The sequence below is a fragment of the Diceros bicornis genome, chromosome 6 (genome assembly GCF_020826845.1).
Source record: "Diceros bicornis minor isolate mBicDic1 chromosome 6, mDicBic1.mat.cur, whole genome shotgun sequence".
Taxonomy (NCBI): domain Eukaryota; kingdom Metazoa; phylum Chordata; class Mammalia; order Perissodactyla; family Rhinocerotidae; genus Diceros; species Diceros bicornis.
In genome coordinates, this window is record NC_080745.1 from 89,761,104 (window position 1) to 89,780,430 (window position 19,327).

At 45.7% G+C, this 19,327-nt stretch overlaps 1 protein-coding gene across 3 annotated transcripts in view; it reads left to right on the forward strand.

Moving 5' to 3' along the window:
* The window catches only part of DOCK1 (dedicator of cytokinesis 1), a 512,522-nt gene that overhangs the window by 392,479 nt on the left and 100,716 nt on the right, over positions 1–19,327 (forward strand). For all 3 annotated transcript variants that reach the window (XM_058544272.1, XM_058544274.1, XM_058544273.1), the window contains 2 exons: positions 3,006–3,084; positions 9,849–9,949. In XM_058544272.1, the coding sequence (XP_058400255.1) occupies positions 3,006–3,084; positions 9,849–9,949 (180 nt within the window). The remainder of the gene's footprint in view (positions 1–3,005; positions 3,085–9,848; positions 9,950–19,327) is intronic.

The following is a 19,327-nucleotide window of genomic DNA, read 5'->3' on the forward strand; positions in this document are numbered from 1 at the left end:
ACGCGACGTGCCAGATGCTGACTTGGCATTGCAAGTACACGGGTGAATAGGCAGACGGGACAATTTGGGAACAGTCTGGAGGGCTTCCCTGTCCTTGAGCACAGCTCCAACAGTGCCCAGCACAAACGAGTCCCCAGGGACGCAGAGGCCAGCCCACTGGCACCGAACCCTCCCTCTCATTGCCTCCTGACAAAAAGGATGTGATCTTGAGCTGTGTTGAGCCGGTCTGAACCCTTCATTTCAGACTAGTAAGGCATCCTGCTGTCCAATCACTAGGCTTAGCTTGTGATCCTTTCCATAATCCTCTCTGACTGAAAGCAGATTGTTAGGCAAAAGCTTCTACTGTGATTTTCTTATGTATTTTCTCTATTTTGACATTTATTAGAAATAACTCATGAATTACAGCTGATAGATATTCTTACCTAAAAGTTAGCTTCTGTTTACATTTCTTTTTGACTAAATGATTGATGTATCTTCAAGTGGACTTGAGACATTGCCAAGTTTTTAATCCCATCGAATGTGAACTGTAGGGTATAATTCACATGGGTCCTGGATGGTTCTGTGGAAGTGATGTGGCCCTTGATACGTTGAGCCGGAGCTTCATCTCACGTTGTTTCCTGCATCGATTACGGTTTTCATTTGATCTTGCCTTTAGTTTTCCTCATATGACTCACATCCTGTGTTATTTGTTTTTTGTCCTGGCTTTTTAAAAAATTCATAGTGAATCTAAATTATAGAATTTCTCTCAGCACTGCTCTTTCTCAGTTGTCAGTGCGTTAAAAAGTTTTCTTTAGCCTTCATATTATTTCAGCATGGCATATTTTTTTTAAAAAGTCATTTTGAGAAATATCTTTATTTAACCAGATGAAATTGTTCCAAAGCTTAATTAGAAGTAGCATATTGCAACTGTTTGGGTGCTATCTTGAGGCAAAATGATTATCCTGTAATAATAATGCATGTTCTGGTAAGCTTGTCATTATTGTCGTGGAGCGCTGCAGAGAGGGTCTTCCTTCAAGCTCATAAGGACCCTGGGGTACTCTAGTGAACAGCTGAGTTCTGAAGCCGAAGGAAAAATTAAGAAAAAAGTTTGTTAGTGGCCATAAGCCCCGTGTTTTTGTGCTGCAGGAGAGCCACCCCGCTAATGACGGGAAGTTGTCTTATTCCGTCGACGCTTGGGGGATTTTCTTTGGTTGCTGGCATTAATGCAAGTCATGTCCCCAGATGTTATCTGAACGCAGTTGCCAAGGGTCAGGTGTGCAGGTGGGTAAACCATTTTCTCTTTAGCCATGCATCCACGCGTCCTGTACTTTGGAGGGCTGACCACGGCATGGGACACCCCAGCCTGAGACTGGAGGGCTGATTAGGGTTGCCGAGTGTCCTGTATATGCAAGGTATGTCCTGAACTTAGTGATTTTGCGCTGGTCCTGTATTAACTTTTCAGGATGCACTAAATGCCCTATATTCAGCTTTTTTCAATAAATTACAAAATTCAGCAATAAGAACTATTTTTCACATTTAACTGGGCATCCTATATTTGCAAAATCTGGCAACCTTAAGGCTGATGGATGCTGCTGCCCAGTCTGTGCTCCTGGTTAATGCACAAGGCTGGGATCCCCACGTCCCTCCATTAATAGTCACTTGAAACACTCATCCCTCCTTTCTGTTTATGTTTAACGTGACCACCCCTAGTGGCCTAAACCAGGGAAGAATTCAAATAACTCGGACTACAGTTTTCTTCAGTGACTGAGATAGCAAACTCCATCACAGGCCGTTGGTCACACCTGTTTCAGCCCTAGATCCCGCTGATGGGTGTCTTAATGAAACCATGTCTGCAAATCCCCTTTCTTAGAGCTGTACACAGTACGAGTGAGAGAGAAACTGCCGTGACGGGGTGTGGGGCAGCAGGGTATGGTGGGCGAGGGTGATGGAGACCTCCTTAAAGCCCCGGGTGGAGATTGCCTTCCTCCCTCCTCGAAGGTGACTGGCCTTTAATGGCTCTGGGATGGCCAGGGATGGGCAGCTTCTCCAGGCGTGCAGAGCTAAAGAGATCATGTTGTCAGAGAGCGCTGGTTCCTAGTAACCTAGATTCTTTTATACTTTCTGGCTGCTTCCTGCTGTCTAAATAGAGGGAGTGTAATTAAGTTTATTATCTGTGACCTGATGCTAATTCCTCTTGCACCCTGCCTTTGTGCAAAGGGAGAAGGGTCATTTAAAAAGAAGTATCTGAACTAAGCTTTATTGTTGTAAACACTCTCAAGGGTAATAAAACAAATCTACTGAATGAATAAGCTTGTGAAAGGCTTAGCACTCTGGAGTCATTTATGAGCCCAAATTTCATGTTTCATCATAGAAAAGTAAAAGTCAAGGTATTGAAGGATGTGGTATTTTGCTGTGGGTGCTTAAAATTCTGCATCGTCAATGAATCAGTGAATTAAGATTCCTGCTAAAATTCTTGTCAAATCACTTACATATCTTTTAAAATTTGATTTAAACAAGTAAACAGTGACCAAAATTAGCATTTGGAGTATAGGATTAATGATACTGAAGTAAGCCATACCTCCAAACATACTGATATTTCAGCAACCTGTTTTAAGCCCGATAGCTGGTATGTATCAGTACTTGCAAATGCTTAACTTTAAAAAGCCAGCTAAGCAAAGACCAATTTAATAATGTAACAATAAGACATTATGACTTGAGAAAAGGATTTAATTTGCACCTTTTTTTTCAAATTAAGTTTTTTTAGTGATACTTTTCATATGTTACTTTCAGGTACTGTTATTTTGGTCTGTTTCTTTTATTCTGCATGTGCTAATTTCTTTGATTAATTTGGAGAACATCTGCATATAAATCTCTGGTCTTTTTACTGGCAAAATCTCGCAGCTTTTCACAGGACTTAGAGAGTTCACGTTCCAGACAGTCTCAGATTGTATCTAATTGAAATGCCAGATCTACAAAGGTGCCAGAGCAAAAGTGTGTAATTATGTAATTTTCTCTTGATCTTTCAGAGTCTTCCTGCGAGCGATTAATCAGTATGCAGATATGCTGAACAAGAAATTTCTGGATCAAGCCAACTTTGAGCTACAGGTAAGAGAAGAGGTAGACATGACCTTTGTTGGGAAATCATGTTAAAACAAATTGCTCGTCTGAGCCAATATCTTCTGTTTCTAATCCTCGAGTTTAATTGGTCTCCCATCCAAGATGTGGAGATGGAATTTACAATATGGACATTTGGAACCGGAGGATTGAAAATTATGCCCTTGGGGTATTTGCTCAATTTAGCTAGGAAGGAGATGGAGCTGTTTCAGAAAGTATTGAATCAGAGTGACAAGTAGGGACTCTGAGCAGGGAGGCCACCACGTCTCAGTTGGTGTGGCTGCCAAGATTGTCTCAGATCATCCTAACATGGGGAGGAAAGGAGCCTCAGAGGAGGCCAAGTGGCTTTGCATCACTGAGCTCAGCTTGCTTGTAGAACTCCGTTTTTCGCTGATTATTCTCTCCGTGCTTTATGCTACCCACAGTGGCCTTTACCAGGCAAAAGACCCTACCCCCATACCCCTGGATTTTGGTCAGCCAGTCAGTCTTAGCCCTACTTCTTCAGTACTTGCAAAGAGTGTGTGTGTGTGCGTGCATGATAAGGACTGATTTTGCCTGGTGTGATTTCTTACTATGCCTCTGGTATTTGGGGCTCTCAGTTCCTTTGTACTCCAGATGTGTTTCTGCTAATAATGATTTTGACACTCTTATTACTTAGTTTAGTTCACTAAAGTTTGCAAATAAAAAAAGCATCCAGATGCAAACGGTATGTTAGTTTCCTGGGCAGGATTGTTCACTGAGAAGGAACCTGAGGATTTCTGTACACTCAGTGGGTGGTCCAGTTCTGTTATCTGTTCCCAGACACTGTCTTTTTGCATTGCCTTCTGAACATTTAGAGCTAATGTGATAGTTTATTAGATTGGGTTCTAAGGTGCCTATGCCCTTATTTCTTTTAAAATTTAAAATTTCTAATTTATCAACATTATAGATTATTAGTATGTAGTATAACAAGCACTATGTATCTAAAAATGTTATTTATTCACAATTTTTAATTTTGTATTATTTTCTCTGCTTAATGCTTGTTTTCACATGTCCTAAAACACAGATGTATACTCATTGTGAATATTTATCACTGTAGATCAGCACCTTGAGTGAAATATGAGACTCCTTCCTACCCTTTTCCCCCTCCACAGGGTAAATTTTAATTAGGGTGACTTTTAACTAATTGTTGTGGGTTCTTCCTGATGCTTCTTTAAATGTTTATATGGACCTATGCATCCTTTCTGTTGGCTTTTAACATGAATTGGAGCATACTCTATATGCTTTTCAGTTCTGTCATATTCCACAATATAAAAATACAACATTTGGGCAGGCATTCCTGCACCGATGACCTACAGGCTGTTCCCAGTTTTTCCCTGTTCCGAGCAATGCTAGCATGAGCAGTCTGACATGTGCATCTCAGTGCTGCATTGCTCTAGAACAGGGTCCTAGAAGCATAATTGCCAGGCTGAGTGGTAAAAAATTTTAAGTTTAATGGACATTGATAAATTACCCTTCTAAAATGCTTTAGCAATTTGCAATCCCACCAACCTTCTTTGAAAGCAGGTACTGTCTAGAATCTTCTCCAACACCAATTTCTTTAAAATTGTTTTCTCTTACTTTTGTTGGGATTTCTCTGATTGCTAGTTAGGCTGAGACTACTTCCTGCCTGTGTGATTTCTACTATGAACTGTCTGATCGTTTCCTCTGCTCATTTTTCTGTTGGGCTATTTGTTGTACATTTTGTAAGTTGAAATTCTTGATATAGCCTAGTTACAGGTTTAGGCTTATCATGTAGAAATATTTAGTTTTTCTGCAGTCAAATCTGTCATTTCTTTTATGGCTCTTGGGTTTTATGTTTTGCTTGGCAAACCCTTCTTTGCTTCAATGTTATAAATGTAACAATTTTTTATGTAGTTAGTATCTGCTAATACCTTTATAGTTGTGCTTTTTTTTTTTGCTTTTAACTTTGCAGTGATTAATCCATCTGGAATTTCTATAGTTAGTGTTAGGAGGAAGAGTTTAACTTCACTTTTCCCCACATCATTTCATGAATAGGTTCTTCTTTCCCAATGATTTGAATTGCCACTATGAAAAACACGATTGCAAATGTATGTATGTGTTAGTTCTATTTCCTGTGTTCTTACCCACTGGTTTTATACCCAGCTAGTAAAGCCAGGACTTCCCTGTTAGTGTGTTATTACAAAATTATCTTAGCTCTTCTTGTGTATTTTCCCTTCCATGTGAAATTCAAAACCAGCTTGTTAACATTTTTTTTTAAGTGCTTCTTGTATTTTAATTGAGATTCCACTGAATTTATAAATAAATGTAGGAGATATGTTACAGTATTTTGGTGAATCCTTTGCTGTATTTATTTTTTCCCATCCCATACAGGAATATTTAGGTCTCCTTTTTGTGTGCTTCATTAGGTTTTCTCATTTGATCCATGTAGGCCTTACCTATTACTTGCTGGGTAGATTGCTGTGTACGTTAAGTGTGGCTGCTGTGAGTGTGGCCTCCTTTTTCCCGACATGTTGGTTATTGCTGCCCTTGTTCATTGTTTCATGAGTAAGGTCCCCTGGATGCTCTCCTCACACCCACACACCTTAGCAGCAATGTGCTCTTTCAGCCCAACATGGCGCCTTGCCCCTTGGCAGGTGTGAAGTGCATTCCATCCTGAAGGGCACCCACTTTCCTACTTGGGGAGTGCTTGGGTGCCATATGGGGAGGCGGCCTTCAGCACATGCTCCAGGCAGCTGGCGCTCTGACGAGGCCCATTTTTATGTTCCTACGTCCTTACGTTTGCTGGACAGTTCTCTCTCCTGGCACTTCCTTCTCCTTTAACTAACCAACCCTGAGGGCTGCTACTTCCCTTCTTTTCCCTCTGCTCCTCGTCAGCTAGCTTCTCATTTCAGGCAAGTACAGTAGGAAGAACTCCTTTTCTTAACCTTCTAATAGTAGGCTGCCAATCTGACACCCTATCACCTCCTCAATGCTGTAGTGTGTATTTCCTACAAATAGGGACTTTCTCCTACATAACTACAGTAAAACTACCAAAATCAGGAAATTTACATTGTTATTACTCCTGTCTAGTCCTCAGACCCCATTCGAGTTCAGGTGTTCCAATCACATAGGCATCTCAATCATAGGTCAGCATCACCCGTTGCAGTTACTTGTCATATGCATTGCTTACAGTATTGTTTTTTTTTAATGTTGAATTTTTATACAATTTTTAAAGAAAATCATATAAAATCATATGGGTGTCCCAATCATGGGTCAGCATCACCCATTGCAGTTACTTATCATATGCATTGCTTACAGTATTGTTTTTTTCTAATGTTGAATTTTTATATGATTTTTAAAGACTTTTTACAGCAGTTTTAGGTTCACAGAAAAATTGAGTGGATGGTGCAGAGATTTCCCATATGCCACCTCTCCCCACACATGCACGGCCTCCCCCACTATCAGCATCCTGCACTGGAGTGGTACATTTGTTACAATCAATGAACCTGCATTGACGCAACATGATCACCCAGAGTCCATAGTTTACAGTACAGTTCTCTCTTGGTGTTGTACATTTTGGGGGTTTGGACAAATGTATAATGACTTGTATCCACTATTATAGTATCGTACAGAGTATTACCATTGTAGTATCATAAAGGGTATTTTCACTGCCCCGCTCTGTGCTCCACCTATTCATCCCTCCCTCCCCGCTCTGCATTCAGTTTCTGTGTCTCTCTTGTCTCCTTCAGGCTAGAACAGTTCCTCACTCTTTCTTGACTATCCTGTCCTTGACACTTTTGAAGAGCACAAGCCTGTTATTTGCAGAAGGCCGCACAGTGTGGGCTGTCTCATGTTTCCTTGTGCTTGGACCCAGGCTGTAGCTTTAGCAGGAATATCACTGAAGCGATGACCCCCCATGCCACACCCTTCCAACCCCTGGGGGACCCCCCTCATCCTGCTCAGGCTCTGATAGTTGCTAAGGGATTTTTGAGGTGTAGACAGCATGCAGCTTCTCCATTCCTGAGGAAATAAAAATCTCCTGTTTGTTCCAGTCTTGCTTCACATGTGGAGAGCAGAGTCCAGAACACTGCAGGTGTGCAGAACACAAGGGAACAAACCTCCTTCTTCAGGGCATTCATGACACTGTTCCCATAAGTGTCTCTCAGGGCAGGGGTTTTAGGAGACTTCTGGCTCAGCAGTCATCCTGGTTGTGTGAATGAAGAGAAGGAACAGGGAGTGAGGGATGCTGGCCTTTAGAAGGAACATTCATGTTGTTTTTACAGGCAGCAGCTATACATTAAAATATGTTCTGGGTCCTGCTCTGGCCGTGCCCCTGACAGTGACTCTCAGGACGCACCTGATAGTGGCCAGTGATTCCTGCCAGTGCTGTGACAGGAGGGCATTGCCAAAGGAGACAGGCGGTAGTAGGTGGGAAGTGTTGGTTCCAAAAACAGAAGAAGCAACTTGTACTTTATTGATTTGAGCCACCCCTTTCCTTGTAAAAGGAGCTAAAAGAGAAAGCGCCTTTGTGGGCGGTGAAGGAGTGTGGCTTATGAGGTCCGGGACACCCTGCTCGAGACCCTTGTTCCGTGTCACGTGTGACTTGTGGCCTTGGGCGAGTCTCTGAACCTCATCTGAGAAATGGGGGAGCAGCACTTACCTGGTGAGTTCTGCAGCGATCAACGAGCTGCTGTGTTACTGCGGAAAGTGCCCAGTTTGTGAGAGGTACTGCATAAATGGAAGCCCAGCACACTCTTACTTACATCCATGCTTTAAAATTTCCACTTCCTTCACAGGTAGCTAAAAAGAAGGTCAATACTGTTAACTCTATATAACTTTATATAACTCTTTGCAGCTGTCTCATTTGATATGATAAATATTATCCTCGTTTTGTAAATGAGAAAACTGACACCCACAAATTTCTTCTAAAGAACACTGAAGGCACGTTTGAGCCTGGACATGTGATGGAAACTCTGACCGTCCAGGCTATTTGCCACTGAGAGCAGAGGAAAGTTCCCCTGAATTGTTCTCTGGGATACGAACAGTCAGTTCCTCAACTGGCAAACAGCCCTCTGCTCTGGAGTTGATGAGTAACTGTAATGGCCAGACTCTCTGAGCCCCTGCTGTAGTTCCGGGGGCGGGGGGGTCGGTCTCCCCACTTGTCTCTCACTCCCTCCCCCCACTTCCCAGCTGGTGCTGCCTTCTGAGAGGAAATGTCTATTGAGTTTTATGTTGCGTCTGAGAAATCCCCGTGGGTTCATCCCTCAATTACTGGTTGTGATTGATGGATCACTTACTTTATGCCAGACGTGGGATCCTGCCCCCACCCCACCGCATCATGGGGCATAGAGGGAGGACGGTTAAGGCAGGACTACAGTGCCTGCCATGGAGGGTGGACTGAGCGTCACTGTAGGGACAGACTGCAGTGCTGTGAGGGACAAGAGAGGACAAACGTGCCTGGTCCAGGTGTGCTACCACATGGTCAGGGAGGAGAGGTGGGTGGGCCGGCTGTCTGCAAAAGCCCCAGAGTGGGAGAGTGTTGGTTCAGGGGTCTGATGGGAAGGCACACGAGATGCAGCGTGAGTGGGAAGGCAGAGGGAGCGAGAGTGGCAGACTCACCCTCGGGACTGTTATGACCTGAAAGGTGTGGGAAGTTCCCGAAGGGTTTGAGTGTGGCTCCCTAGGATTGTTGTTAGTTCCCTGTGGCTGCACTGGGGACAGTGGGTTTGAGAGGGACGAGGCCAGAGACAGGAAACAGGAAACAGGCTGTTGTGGTCTGTGAGGGAGGGAGCTGACCCGGATTGTGCGATAGCCCTGGGACTGATACAAAGGCGATGGACTTGGGGGGTGTTCATAGGGTGAAAGCAGAAGGACTTGCTGGTTGATCTGATGAGATGCGGGAAGGGACAGACCCAGAGTGAGTCCCAGGGCTCTCGCCTGGGCAGTGGGAGGTGGATGCTGGTGCCGTTTGTTGAGTGCCAATGAGCAAGCAAAAGCATCCTCGTTTGTGATCCAAGAATTCTTCCTTCATTTTAACTATCTTGACCCTGTCTTAAACATTGATATCACCAAGAGGTATCAGCTCCTGACTTCAGGACTCTACCTATACTAACATTTCTTGTTGAAGAACACTTTCATAGCAGCAAGTCTAGGTTACTGTGTCCAAATACACAGACCTTTATGATGAGAAAATCATTTCATAGTAAATTGTCTTTTAAGCCCTGTATAGTCCGTAAATCCTTGAAATATGAAATGTTTGATCTTTTTATTTCTGTTTTCCTTAATTGTCTAGGGTTTATATATATTTTTAGTATCAGAAAAAAATCATAAATTATAGAAATCTATATGCTATTAAGTAAGGGGCTCCATAATACAATAATAATGAGATAACATTTATTACGTGCTTATTGCCTGCTCGGCACCACCAGAAAGCCTCTGCGTTATTTATTCCTTTTATCCTCCAGCAATCCCATAAGGTAGGTCCTACTGGAATTCCCATTTTACCAATGAGGGAGCCGAGGCCCAGAGAGGTTTGATTATTTGCCTAAGTAAGTGGCAGAGCTGGGATTTGCTCACATGCACTGTGACCTCAGAGCCCATGCTCAGCCGTGAACCACACTGTGGGTGGCTGGCTGGCAATTTGTACATAGTGAGTGCGGTTTTTTAAACATTTCAGAAGTGTATGCTGGGCAAGTGATAAATGTCTCAGGGCATTTTTGAGACCTGATATTAAGCTGTCCAAAACTTAACATGTCTTCCTTTTTGGTTTTCAGCTGTGGAACAACTACTTTCACCTGGCTGTCGCTTTCCTTACTCAAGAGTCCTTGCAACTGGAGAATTTTTCAAGTGCTAAGAGAGCCAAAATCCTTAACAAGTAAGTCCGAGTCCAGCCCTGAAATCACGGGCAGGAGCCTGCAACTCTATTAGCATAATTTTCGTGTAGTCTCTCAAAGCCAACTTGGTGCAAATTGAGATGTAATCACGGTGTAATGAAAGGGTGGTTTCAAATCATGAGTCAGGTATTGCCTTTTCTAACCCCTGAATCAAGATCTAAAATTGCAGGATTCATCTGGTGGCTTCAAAGTCAGTGTAATTCAAGACTGTCGGCAGCACCCACAATGGGAGTTTTGGGAGATCATTGCTTTTGCCACGCATTATTCTGATGTTGTTCCACGTGTGGTTTACTTTATTGCTTGATTCTCCAATGCTGCTTTGAAAAAGGAAGCTTCCCACGAAAGCTCTTGGCACTGTTGGGATTGTTGCACAACTCATTGTGGGGAGGGAGCTGTCCATGGTTTCCTTCTTTGGAAGGTGTTAGCCCGGTCCTCTTCCATGTAGGAGACCTGAAGGGACTGAACTACCCTTTGGATGGTCCTAAAAACCTCTCAGAAGCCCCGTGGAGGCCAAGATCCCTGCCTGGCTCCTTCAGCTCTGCATCCTGCACAGCTCCTGGTCCAGTATAACACAAGAACTCTTGCATAGGTTTCTTTCCAACCTCTGGGCCCCCCGAGGGTCTGGCCTCCTGTTTTTCTGCCTCAGTTTCGCTAACTTCTCACTTCTCGGAGTACCCCTTTCATAGGAACTCTTGAGAAGAGGTCTCAAATTGCTCCCACTTTACTGAGTCATCAGTCCCTGTTTGTCGTTTAACGATGCCTCTGCCTTCTGTTCACTGTTCCAAGGCTTTGCCAGCCCCGTGCTGCTCCCTGAGGTTAGAGTCCAGAGGGAGTCTCGGAAGGTGACAGTGGCTTGGCCCTTCTCAGATTTGTGAGTGTGTATCTCACTGCAGGCCACGTGGCAAGCACGTTTTCCCTGAGGAGGAAGCATTATTTCAGCAAATATTTGTCGAGCAGGCACTACGTGCCAGCGACTATCTAAGCACTTTGTGTGCATTTTTCACATACAATCATTGAAACAAAAACCAAAACTATTCATTAGATTCTCTTCTCATCCTTATTTTCCAGATGAGGAAGGTAAAGCACATTATGAACAAGTCATGTGGCCAGTGTCACACACCTGGTTGTTCTAATCCAGGCAGTGCAGTGCCCAAGATTTTAACCTGTGCTGCTTCTAGAACCTTAAATCCTTTCATCTGTGTCCATCTGCATAAGGGTCAGCCTTCGTCGGGCCATCTCTCTTTCATGCTTCCTCAGTTCAGTGACTCCAGTCTACTGGCCATTGATGTAGACAAGTTGTTAAGAAAAGGAAAATGCACCTCTTGTCCAAGCACCCAGAATGGTGTAGGCAAAGTGGGTGCCCACCGGTGACCACAGGGATAGCATGCAGCAGCAGCAGCAGCAGCCGCCGCCTCGGAGCCAACATGGGTTTTATCACTTGCCTTGGCTCAAGAGACAGACTTTTCCAGGTGGCACTTTCTGGGGACTGGCTCAACAGAGATGCTTCCACTTTGCAAAGTTTACATCCCTTTGGGGCTTGTCCCAAGTTAGGGATGGCTGCTAGTGGTTGCTGTTGCCCTTGTTTAAATGCTCTCATGGTGAAAGTTGTGTGTAGTAGAAACGGTGATAACCTGCACACTCTGAGAACAACGCTTCACAACTCGTTCACAGCCACTCCCGGACGCCCGGGCTCCTGGTTCTCCTGTCCTGCAGGAGGAAAGGTCGGCCGCAGCAGGTGGATTCTCCTGCCATGTGTGTGCAGGGCTCTCTGTGGGGCGAGGTTGAGATCCAAACCCAGCTCCAGCCGATGGTGGAACCCATTCTTTGTCAATCACACGGCAGGGTCTACACTTAGAGATGCCTGTGGGAGAAGAAGTGAATTTAAACCAGAAATCTGCCTGAAAAGAGCTGACATCCTTTTGCGGTTTTCAGAATAAAACAATTTGCTTCTGAGTGTTCTCCAGGCCAGGGCGGGGTAGCTCTGCACAGGGCTTTCTCCTGTTGGTGTGAGCGTGAATGTCTCAGCTAAAGCAACGTAATTATATGCGTTCACCGCGCAGGGCCTTGGCTGCCAAAGAAAACGTTTGCTTCCCACATAGCTTTGTGCATTCTCGGGCTTCAAAGCTGAGCAAAATTAAACGCAGCCAGCTGGTGTCTCCCCATCCAGAGCCGGCAGGGCCTCTGAATTGGGCTTTTAGTATTCTCTGTCTCACAACCGTGGCCGTAAGAGACTCCGGATTTTCCCTTTGAAATTTTCTCATGGACTCCCTGAAGAAAAAAACCGCAAGCATTTCAGAAGTTGTCTTTATAAGACTCTGGCAGGACTGCCTCAGCCCCTGTGCAGCCCCAGAGGCCATCTCCCAGGGGTGTAGGCTCGGTCTGTGTCCAGGCCACCGAGGAGAAAGCGTTCTCCCATCTGAGAGAAGCCTCTTGGCCTAAGATACATGGCAGGTTCACGTGTGTTTGTTGTATTCTTCATGCCTCTTACTATACCTTCAACACTTTATAATCAATGTGCAATTTTTATTTCTAAATAGCTAAACCTGAATAAGAAATATTTGAAGACATCCTACGCAAATGCTTAAATTTTCTAGACACGCCTAGGCCCTGGAAATGTTTTAATTTGTTTCAAGTTGTGCCCTGTGCTCAGTCAGGCCAGGGTCCTAGTGCTAGGGCCCCAGAGATAAGAAGTTCACCGTCTATGGGGAGGTAGATATGCAAAAATAATAATGATTGGAGTGGAGCGTAGCTGCTAACCGGGTGCCTTGGCCACCTGGGGATGGGCAGGTGGGACTCATCCTGGGAGGCCAGAGGGCCTTGGGCAGCGTGAACCTCTGGGCTGGGTGGTGAAGGAGGCTGAGATCTTTACCAGATTGACAGACTGAGCCAAGTGTCAACAAACGGCCAGTCCCAAAGGGGACATCAGGTTCTAACGGGCATGGCCTGCTCTACAAGCAAAGAGAGGCTCTGGGTTGGTGAAATGTAAGTGAGTGGCTGGGCGTGGAGGGCTGGGACTTGGGGCAGGGCAGGACAGGCCCAGTGATTTGGGAATTAGCCCCACTGCTCTGAACAAATGGCTGGGTGCTGGTTTAGAGCACAGTGGAGCATCATTCATGTGGTTATTTTTTCTAGAGGGAAAGCCCATGGTGTCTGAAAGTGGAGCGATGCCACACCCATTAGCAGCCTCTGGCCGTCTCCATACTGGCCTGTCTACTGCTCTAGGGTCTGTGAATCCAACCAAATGCATCTGAGTAAGGGCTGTGGAACCTCACACACACACCCCTTCCTCTTCCTCTTCGTTTCTGCCAGGCCCTACTGCTCCTCACATCTGCCAGATTGACAGCACTACGGCTCAAAACAATAGAAAACTTCAGGATCAGAAGATCCTGTTCATTCCCTCTCGTTAAGCTCTCCATCCTCCTGATGACCCAGTTTGGGAGATAATTAAGATATTCATTCCAAAGACATTCCTCAAAGGGCATGGGAGTAACATAAAAGAATGGGCCATACCACTCAGAGAACTGATTATGGCAACAAATTTAGTACAAGATTTGCCAGTAACTGCAAAATAAATAACCCCTAGGAATCAAAGTCCGCAATAAGAAAATTTAACTGACTCACCCTTCAGACATTCTTGGTGCTCGTGACTCCTAACAAAGGACAGAGGTGTCAGTGGGGTGCTAAGCCTGACCGTCATTTCTTCCTCTAATCCCACCCTCCAAGTCTTGTACATTATTGGGGCTCAGGAAATAGGAGTCAGATGTGAAAGAGCTGACTTTTGATTAGCATCCAGCTTGACCATTTTAGTACACAAGACACTGTGTCTCCTAGTGTGGGACGGTGTGGTGCGTGACTGCAGACAGGTGTCTGTGTTCAGGACCAGACTTCGTTCTGGGTGAGAAAAGGGGTTCATGAATTGACTCTCCAGTATATCTAAGCATAAAATGCCCACCTAAAATTTTTAGCCTGAGAGGTTAATGTTTGATGGCCAGGCTCAGGTCAGTGAATTTGAGCCTGTGTGCAGAGACCCCTCCACAAAGACCCTCTCCCCAGTTGGTCTCAGGATGTTTCCCATCATTTTTTTTTTTACTGGAGACGTCTGTCCTCAGCCACTGTACCCTCTAAGAGAACAGTTTTCACAACTGGACCAAAATACCATAAGCAAAATACCTCCATCTTTCTGATCACTGGGTTCTAAAACGTCACTGTGTTAAGTCAAACTGGACACATCACTTTTTAGAGAAATTGAAAGAAAATAAGCATGCTGTGACAGCCTTGTTCTGCAGTGTGACTGCATCTGAAGCTGCGATTATACCTTCCAAATTGTAACAGGAAATATGATGTTTAATTTGTGTTTGTGCTAATTTTTTTTCCAAAAAACTCAAATTATTCCAAATAAATTCACTATAAACCAAGAATTAGAAGGGAGTCCAGGGAGACAGACTCAACAGTTGGTAACCCTGTGCCAAGTTCCTGTTGGAAAAGTTTTGTTTTGTTTTGTTTTTGAGGAAGATTGGCCCTGAGCTAACATCTGTTGCCAATCTTCCTCTTTTTCTTTTTTTCTCCCCAAAGCCCCAGTACATAGTCATATATCCTAGTTGTAGGTCCTTCTAGTTCCTCTATGTGAGACACCACCTCAGCATGGCTGGATGAGCAGTGAGTAGGTCAGGGCCCAGGATCTGAACCGGCGAACCCCGGGCTGCCCAAGCGGAACGTGTGAACTTAACTGCTACGCCACCGGGCCAGCCCCTCTTTTGGAAAAGTTAAGTATCTGGCATGCATTGCTGATGCTGTGCTCTATTGAACAGGATAAAACTTTAGGCAGCGTAGGACACATCAAACCCCTGTGTCTAATAAGGTTTATTCCCATCGGTCACGTATGGGGTCCCACCTCCTCCCACCTCCCCCGGAACTGACCAATCTTTCCCTTTAAAATAACAATGTCTCACTCTACCCGTCATCTCCCACCGCCTACCTCCGTGTCTCTCCATTCCTCAGCCTCCTGCCACTCCCGAATCTGGCTGCTGGCCCCGGTAGCCCACCTCTTTTCTCACTCCCAGAACTCCACTCCAGGTTTTCCTCCGGCTTTCTGGCCCCTTGTTCCCTCCTCAGGTTCATACTCCTCCACCCGACCACTAAGTGGTGGAGCTCCTCACATCTTGGTCTTAGGCCTTCTCATTCTATTCTCTCTCCTTAAGATAGCATTTTTCAAACTGTGCTTCTCAACCCCTTATTGGGTCAGGATAGCAACTTGTTGGTTCATTGTGTTAGTTCCCTGGAGTCATCTGCCATAGCCATTAACACAAACTCGGCGGCTTGAAACAACAGAAATCTGTTGTCTCATAGTTACGGAGGCCAGCAGTCAAAACCAAGGTGTTGCCAGACTTGCTTCCCTCTGGAGGCCCCAAGGGAGAGTCTGTTCTCTGCCTCTCTCCTTGCTTCTGCTGGTTGCCCCAATCCTGGGCATTCCTTGTCTGTGGTTGCGTAACTCCAGTCTCTGCCTCCGCCTTCACATGACCTTCTGCCCTGTGTGTCTGTGTCTCTGAATCTCCCTCTCCTTGTAAGGACACCAGTCCTTGGATTTAACCTCCTCTCCCCAAATCCAGTATGACATCATCTTAACGTGATTCCATCTGCAAAGACCCTATTTCCATATAAGGTCACGTTCACAGGTAATAGGAGTTAAGACTTGAACATATCTTTATGGAGGACACAATTCAACCCACAATAGCCATGCCCAACATACTTTTTTTCCCCAATGAAATAGAATATAAGAAAGCATTGGAGGTCATTGAAGGTAGTAAGGTTAAATATTATTTCATCAAACTTTTGTACACATATATTTATGTGTGTGCTGGTTAGTAAAGTAAAATATATTTTTTATTTCAAAAAAAGTTTGTGAAACTAAAAAAAAATACTTTAAAAAACCTGCCTTGCAGCCTCTGCTCACAGCACACCACCCCCTTGCTCTCTTAAGGAGGAGTGGGCTCTCTGTCCTCCAGTCACACTGCCTTCTTTGGTCCGTATGCCCACCTGCTGCCTCCCTGCTACAGGGCCTTTCCACCTGCTGGTTCCTCTGCCTGGAGAGCTCTTCCTTCCCCTCTTTGTCTGGATTACATCTCTCCTTCTTCAAATCTTAGGGCAAATAATACCCTCCCAGGGAACTCCTGCCACAGCCGACCTGGACCCACTGTTAAATTCTCTCACTCCTTCTGTTTTTTCTAAAGAGCCATGATCACGACCTCGCAACAATTACTGTGTGTACATATATATGTATATCTTGAGTGATTATTTGTTTAATGTCCATCTCTACTACCATGCTAATAGCCCCTCGCGGTCTGGGAGTCTTGCGTGTTCTCCACATTATATTAATATTCCCATATTAGCTCTGTGCCTGGCCTCCAGTAAGTATTCAGTAATTAATCAATCAATGAGTAGTGCTCACTGAACGAATTAATCTAAATGACCATTGCAGCCATGAGGGGGATGCTGTAATGCTGTCCAGTCTGAGCTTTTAAGGAGGGACCAGCCTGGCTGGCTTCAGTGCTTGCTGGGACAGACAGGGGCATCATCTTCCTCTGTCTCACAAAAGCCTGGGAGATGAGCATCATGCATCATTATCCCAGTACTACAGATGAGGAGACTGAGGGTCAGAGTCGTCAGGTAACTTGCCCAGTGTGCTTAGATTTGGGCTCAGGTCAACCTTACCCCTAAACTTGGGCTATCTCTGGTGGACATGGTTTTTCTGCTCTTGGGGTGAAGATTCAGGAAACCAGGTGCTGAGATAAAGCCTCCAAGACCATATTGACACTATTTTAGGTCAGAGGTGGAGGCCTGGATGTGGGATCTGAGATCTACTTGGGCTGTGGAAAGGTTGCCTCCTGGTACCCCTGTGGAACACGCAGTTTGAAGGTGCTCACTGACCTTTTGGGTGGGCGCAGGTGAGCTGGGTGTGGTGGGAAGCTCCAGGTGACCTGAGCTCCGTGCTGCTCTGGCTTTGTGGAGCCAGGCCTGTCAGTTCACCACTAGGAACCTCTGCTTCCTCAGTGGAAGGATGGCCACAGCAATGGCTTCTCGCTCAGCTCATAGTCTTCTTGCCAGAATCAAATGAAACGAACACACTCTGAGAGATGCGACACAGCGCTGCACTGTGACATCATGGAAATCTGTCCTTGCTGGTCCTCGAGGCGTGTGCTGTGGGGCAAGAACACGGATTTTGGAGACTTGGAATCTCCTCTCTCCTTGCTTGTGACCTTCGCCAAGTTCTTTTGCTTCTCCTCTCTAGGACTGGTTCAGTTCCCTCAACGATAAATTGTTGGAGATGAACTTAGCTATGATCCCTAAGGTTGCCCCAGCTCTGCAATCCTGTTTCCAGGTAATGAGCATTAGCCCAGACATTCTCAATTATTGCTTTTTTCTCCTCCTCGGGAAGAAGGTACAAATGGTTCGGGGATCCCTCTTGAGTTCTGGTGACAGCTGTAACTCTATTTGGGGATTATGCTGAGACGTGTGTAGATTCATCAAAGCTGCCTTCTTATTAAAACTAAAGAAAAGATCAATCTTGCTGCCAGGGAGATTCAGTCTCGCCTGCCACCTTCTAGCTCCTTACTCCTCTTGTTACCTTTGTTCTGGCCTTGGGCACCTTTGTCTTCTTTGACGAGGAAAACCACTTTTTTGGCACCTTTATACACTAGGCCCGACTCTCATGAGGGGTGTGCTCTCAGATCTTTGCTAATCCCCCCCGTTCTCAAATACTGTGAAGGCACGTTATTTTCTACGTACAAAACAGTAAAGCGGAACTGGACAATGTAAACCAGACGTCCGTGAGCCCCTCGCCCTCCATCAGCACCTTAAGGAGTGGCTCAGGCTGCCCTCTCCACGCGGGCCTCCAGGCGTCCAGCTGTCCACTCCAGCTCTGGAGAAATGGCAAATGACGTGATTCCATGACGTCATGAGACGTCAGGTCACTCCTGAATGACCCAAACTGTCTCGCATTAGCCCTTCTTATTTTTTGAGAGATATCCCAGGATGAGAAGGAATGGCTTGGCTGTTAGAAGAGCATTTAAAGCTTGAGTTAGTTGATCAACGGCAGGCCAACCCCCCAGGACTGGCTCACACCTCCTCTGGGGCCTCTGGCCCCCTCAGTGTGCTGAAGTCTGAACCCGTGCTTGCAGGGGTTGGGGTGTGTGTGTTCTCAGGGTCCTCCCTACAATGCCATGTCCCCGACTCGCCGGATGCCCACTCCCCAGAGCGGTGACTCACCCACCTCCCCCGCGAGAACCTCGCCAACCTTGGCAGGAAACATTGGCGCTGGGCGTGGAGCATGGTTTTACTCTTCACGATCGTCTTCCCCTGGTAAATGCCGGAAGGATGCCAGTCTCCCAGCTCATCATGCAGCCACCCTCATCCTCTCTGGGCCTGGGCTGCAGCGGCTGCAGGGACCACTTTGGCATTTGTGCAGGAGCAAAATGGAATTGTAAAACAGCTCTACAAGCCTCAAAAGGACGCACAACATAATGGTGCTCAGATTGGATGCCCCTTGGGCAATTTGAGGTGCCAGTTAGACACTGAAGGGTGCCCTCCTGTCACCCACAAACTCAGGTCCAGTAGCTTTGCTGTCAGTGGAAACTGGCAGTGGGCGGACCTCTCCTCACTGTGGCATTGGGGATGGGCTCATTCTCTGGCAGAGATCCCCCCTCTCACTCACCGAATTTACCTGCCCAGTGCTCACCTGGTTGTCGGGCTAGGCGGGAAGGTAATACATTTACCTTGGAGGACCAGCTTGTCCTCGTAGGAAGGGGCTTATGCTCCCCATTCAGTTTCTCCATCTGTACCACGGGCCGTGGCCACTGTACAGCTGTGGTGCCCCCGATGTTGACGTCTGTGAGGAAGCTACCAGGCAGTTTTCACCTTCCCTGGTTGAGATTATCAGTGGCCTGCAGCCCTCTCTTGCCTAAGTGACAGACAGGTGCGTAGGGCACTGGAGACCTATAATAAGGTGGCAGCCAGCTTGGTGGTTGATTTACCAGCCAGGATCTTTGCCTTTAAGCCCTAACTCAGTCATCTGTAATCAGAGCTTTTCTTTCCACATCAGCTGACAAGAAGACGAACAGAGGCGGCTTGATGACACAGCTGCGAAACTGCAATACTGTACGATAATTTTACAAATTAATTTTAATATAATCAACCTTTTCCTTAGGCAATAAAGGAAAAAGTTAAATTGCTCACAAACTAATAAAGGTTTATCTTCTGAAGCATCAAATTCTGTTTACTCACGAAACACCTCCTCTGCTGACCCACTGGGAGGAAAATTAGCATTTATTTTCCCTGATAAACAAAAACCAGGGAATCTTTGTTGA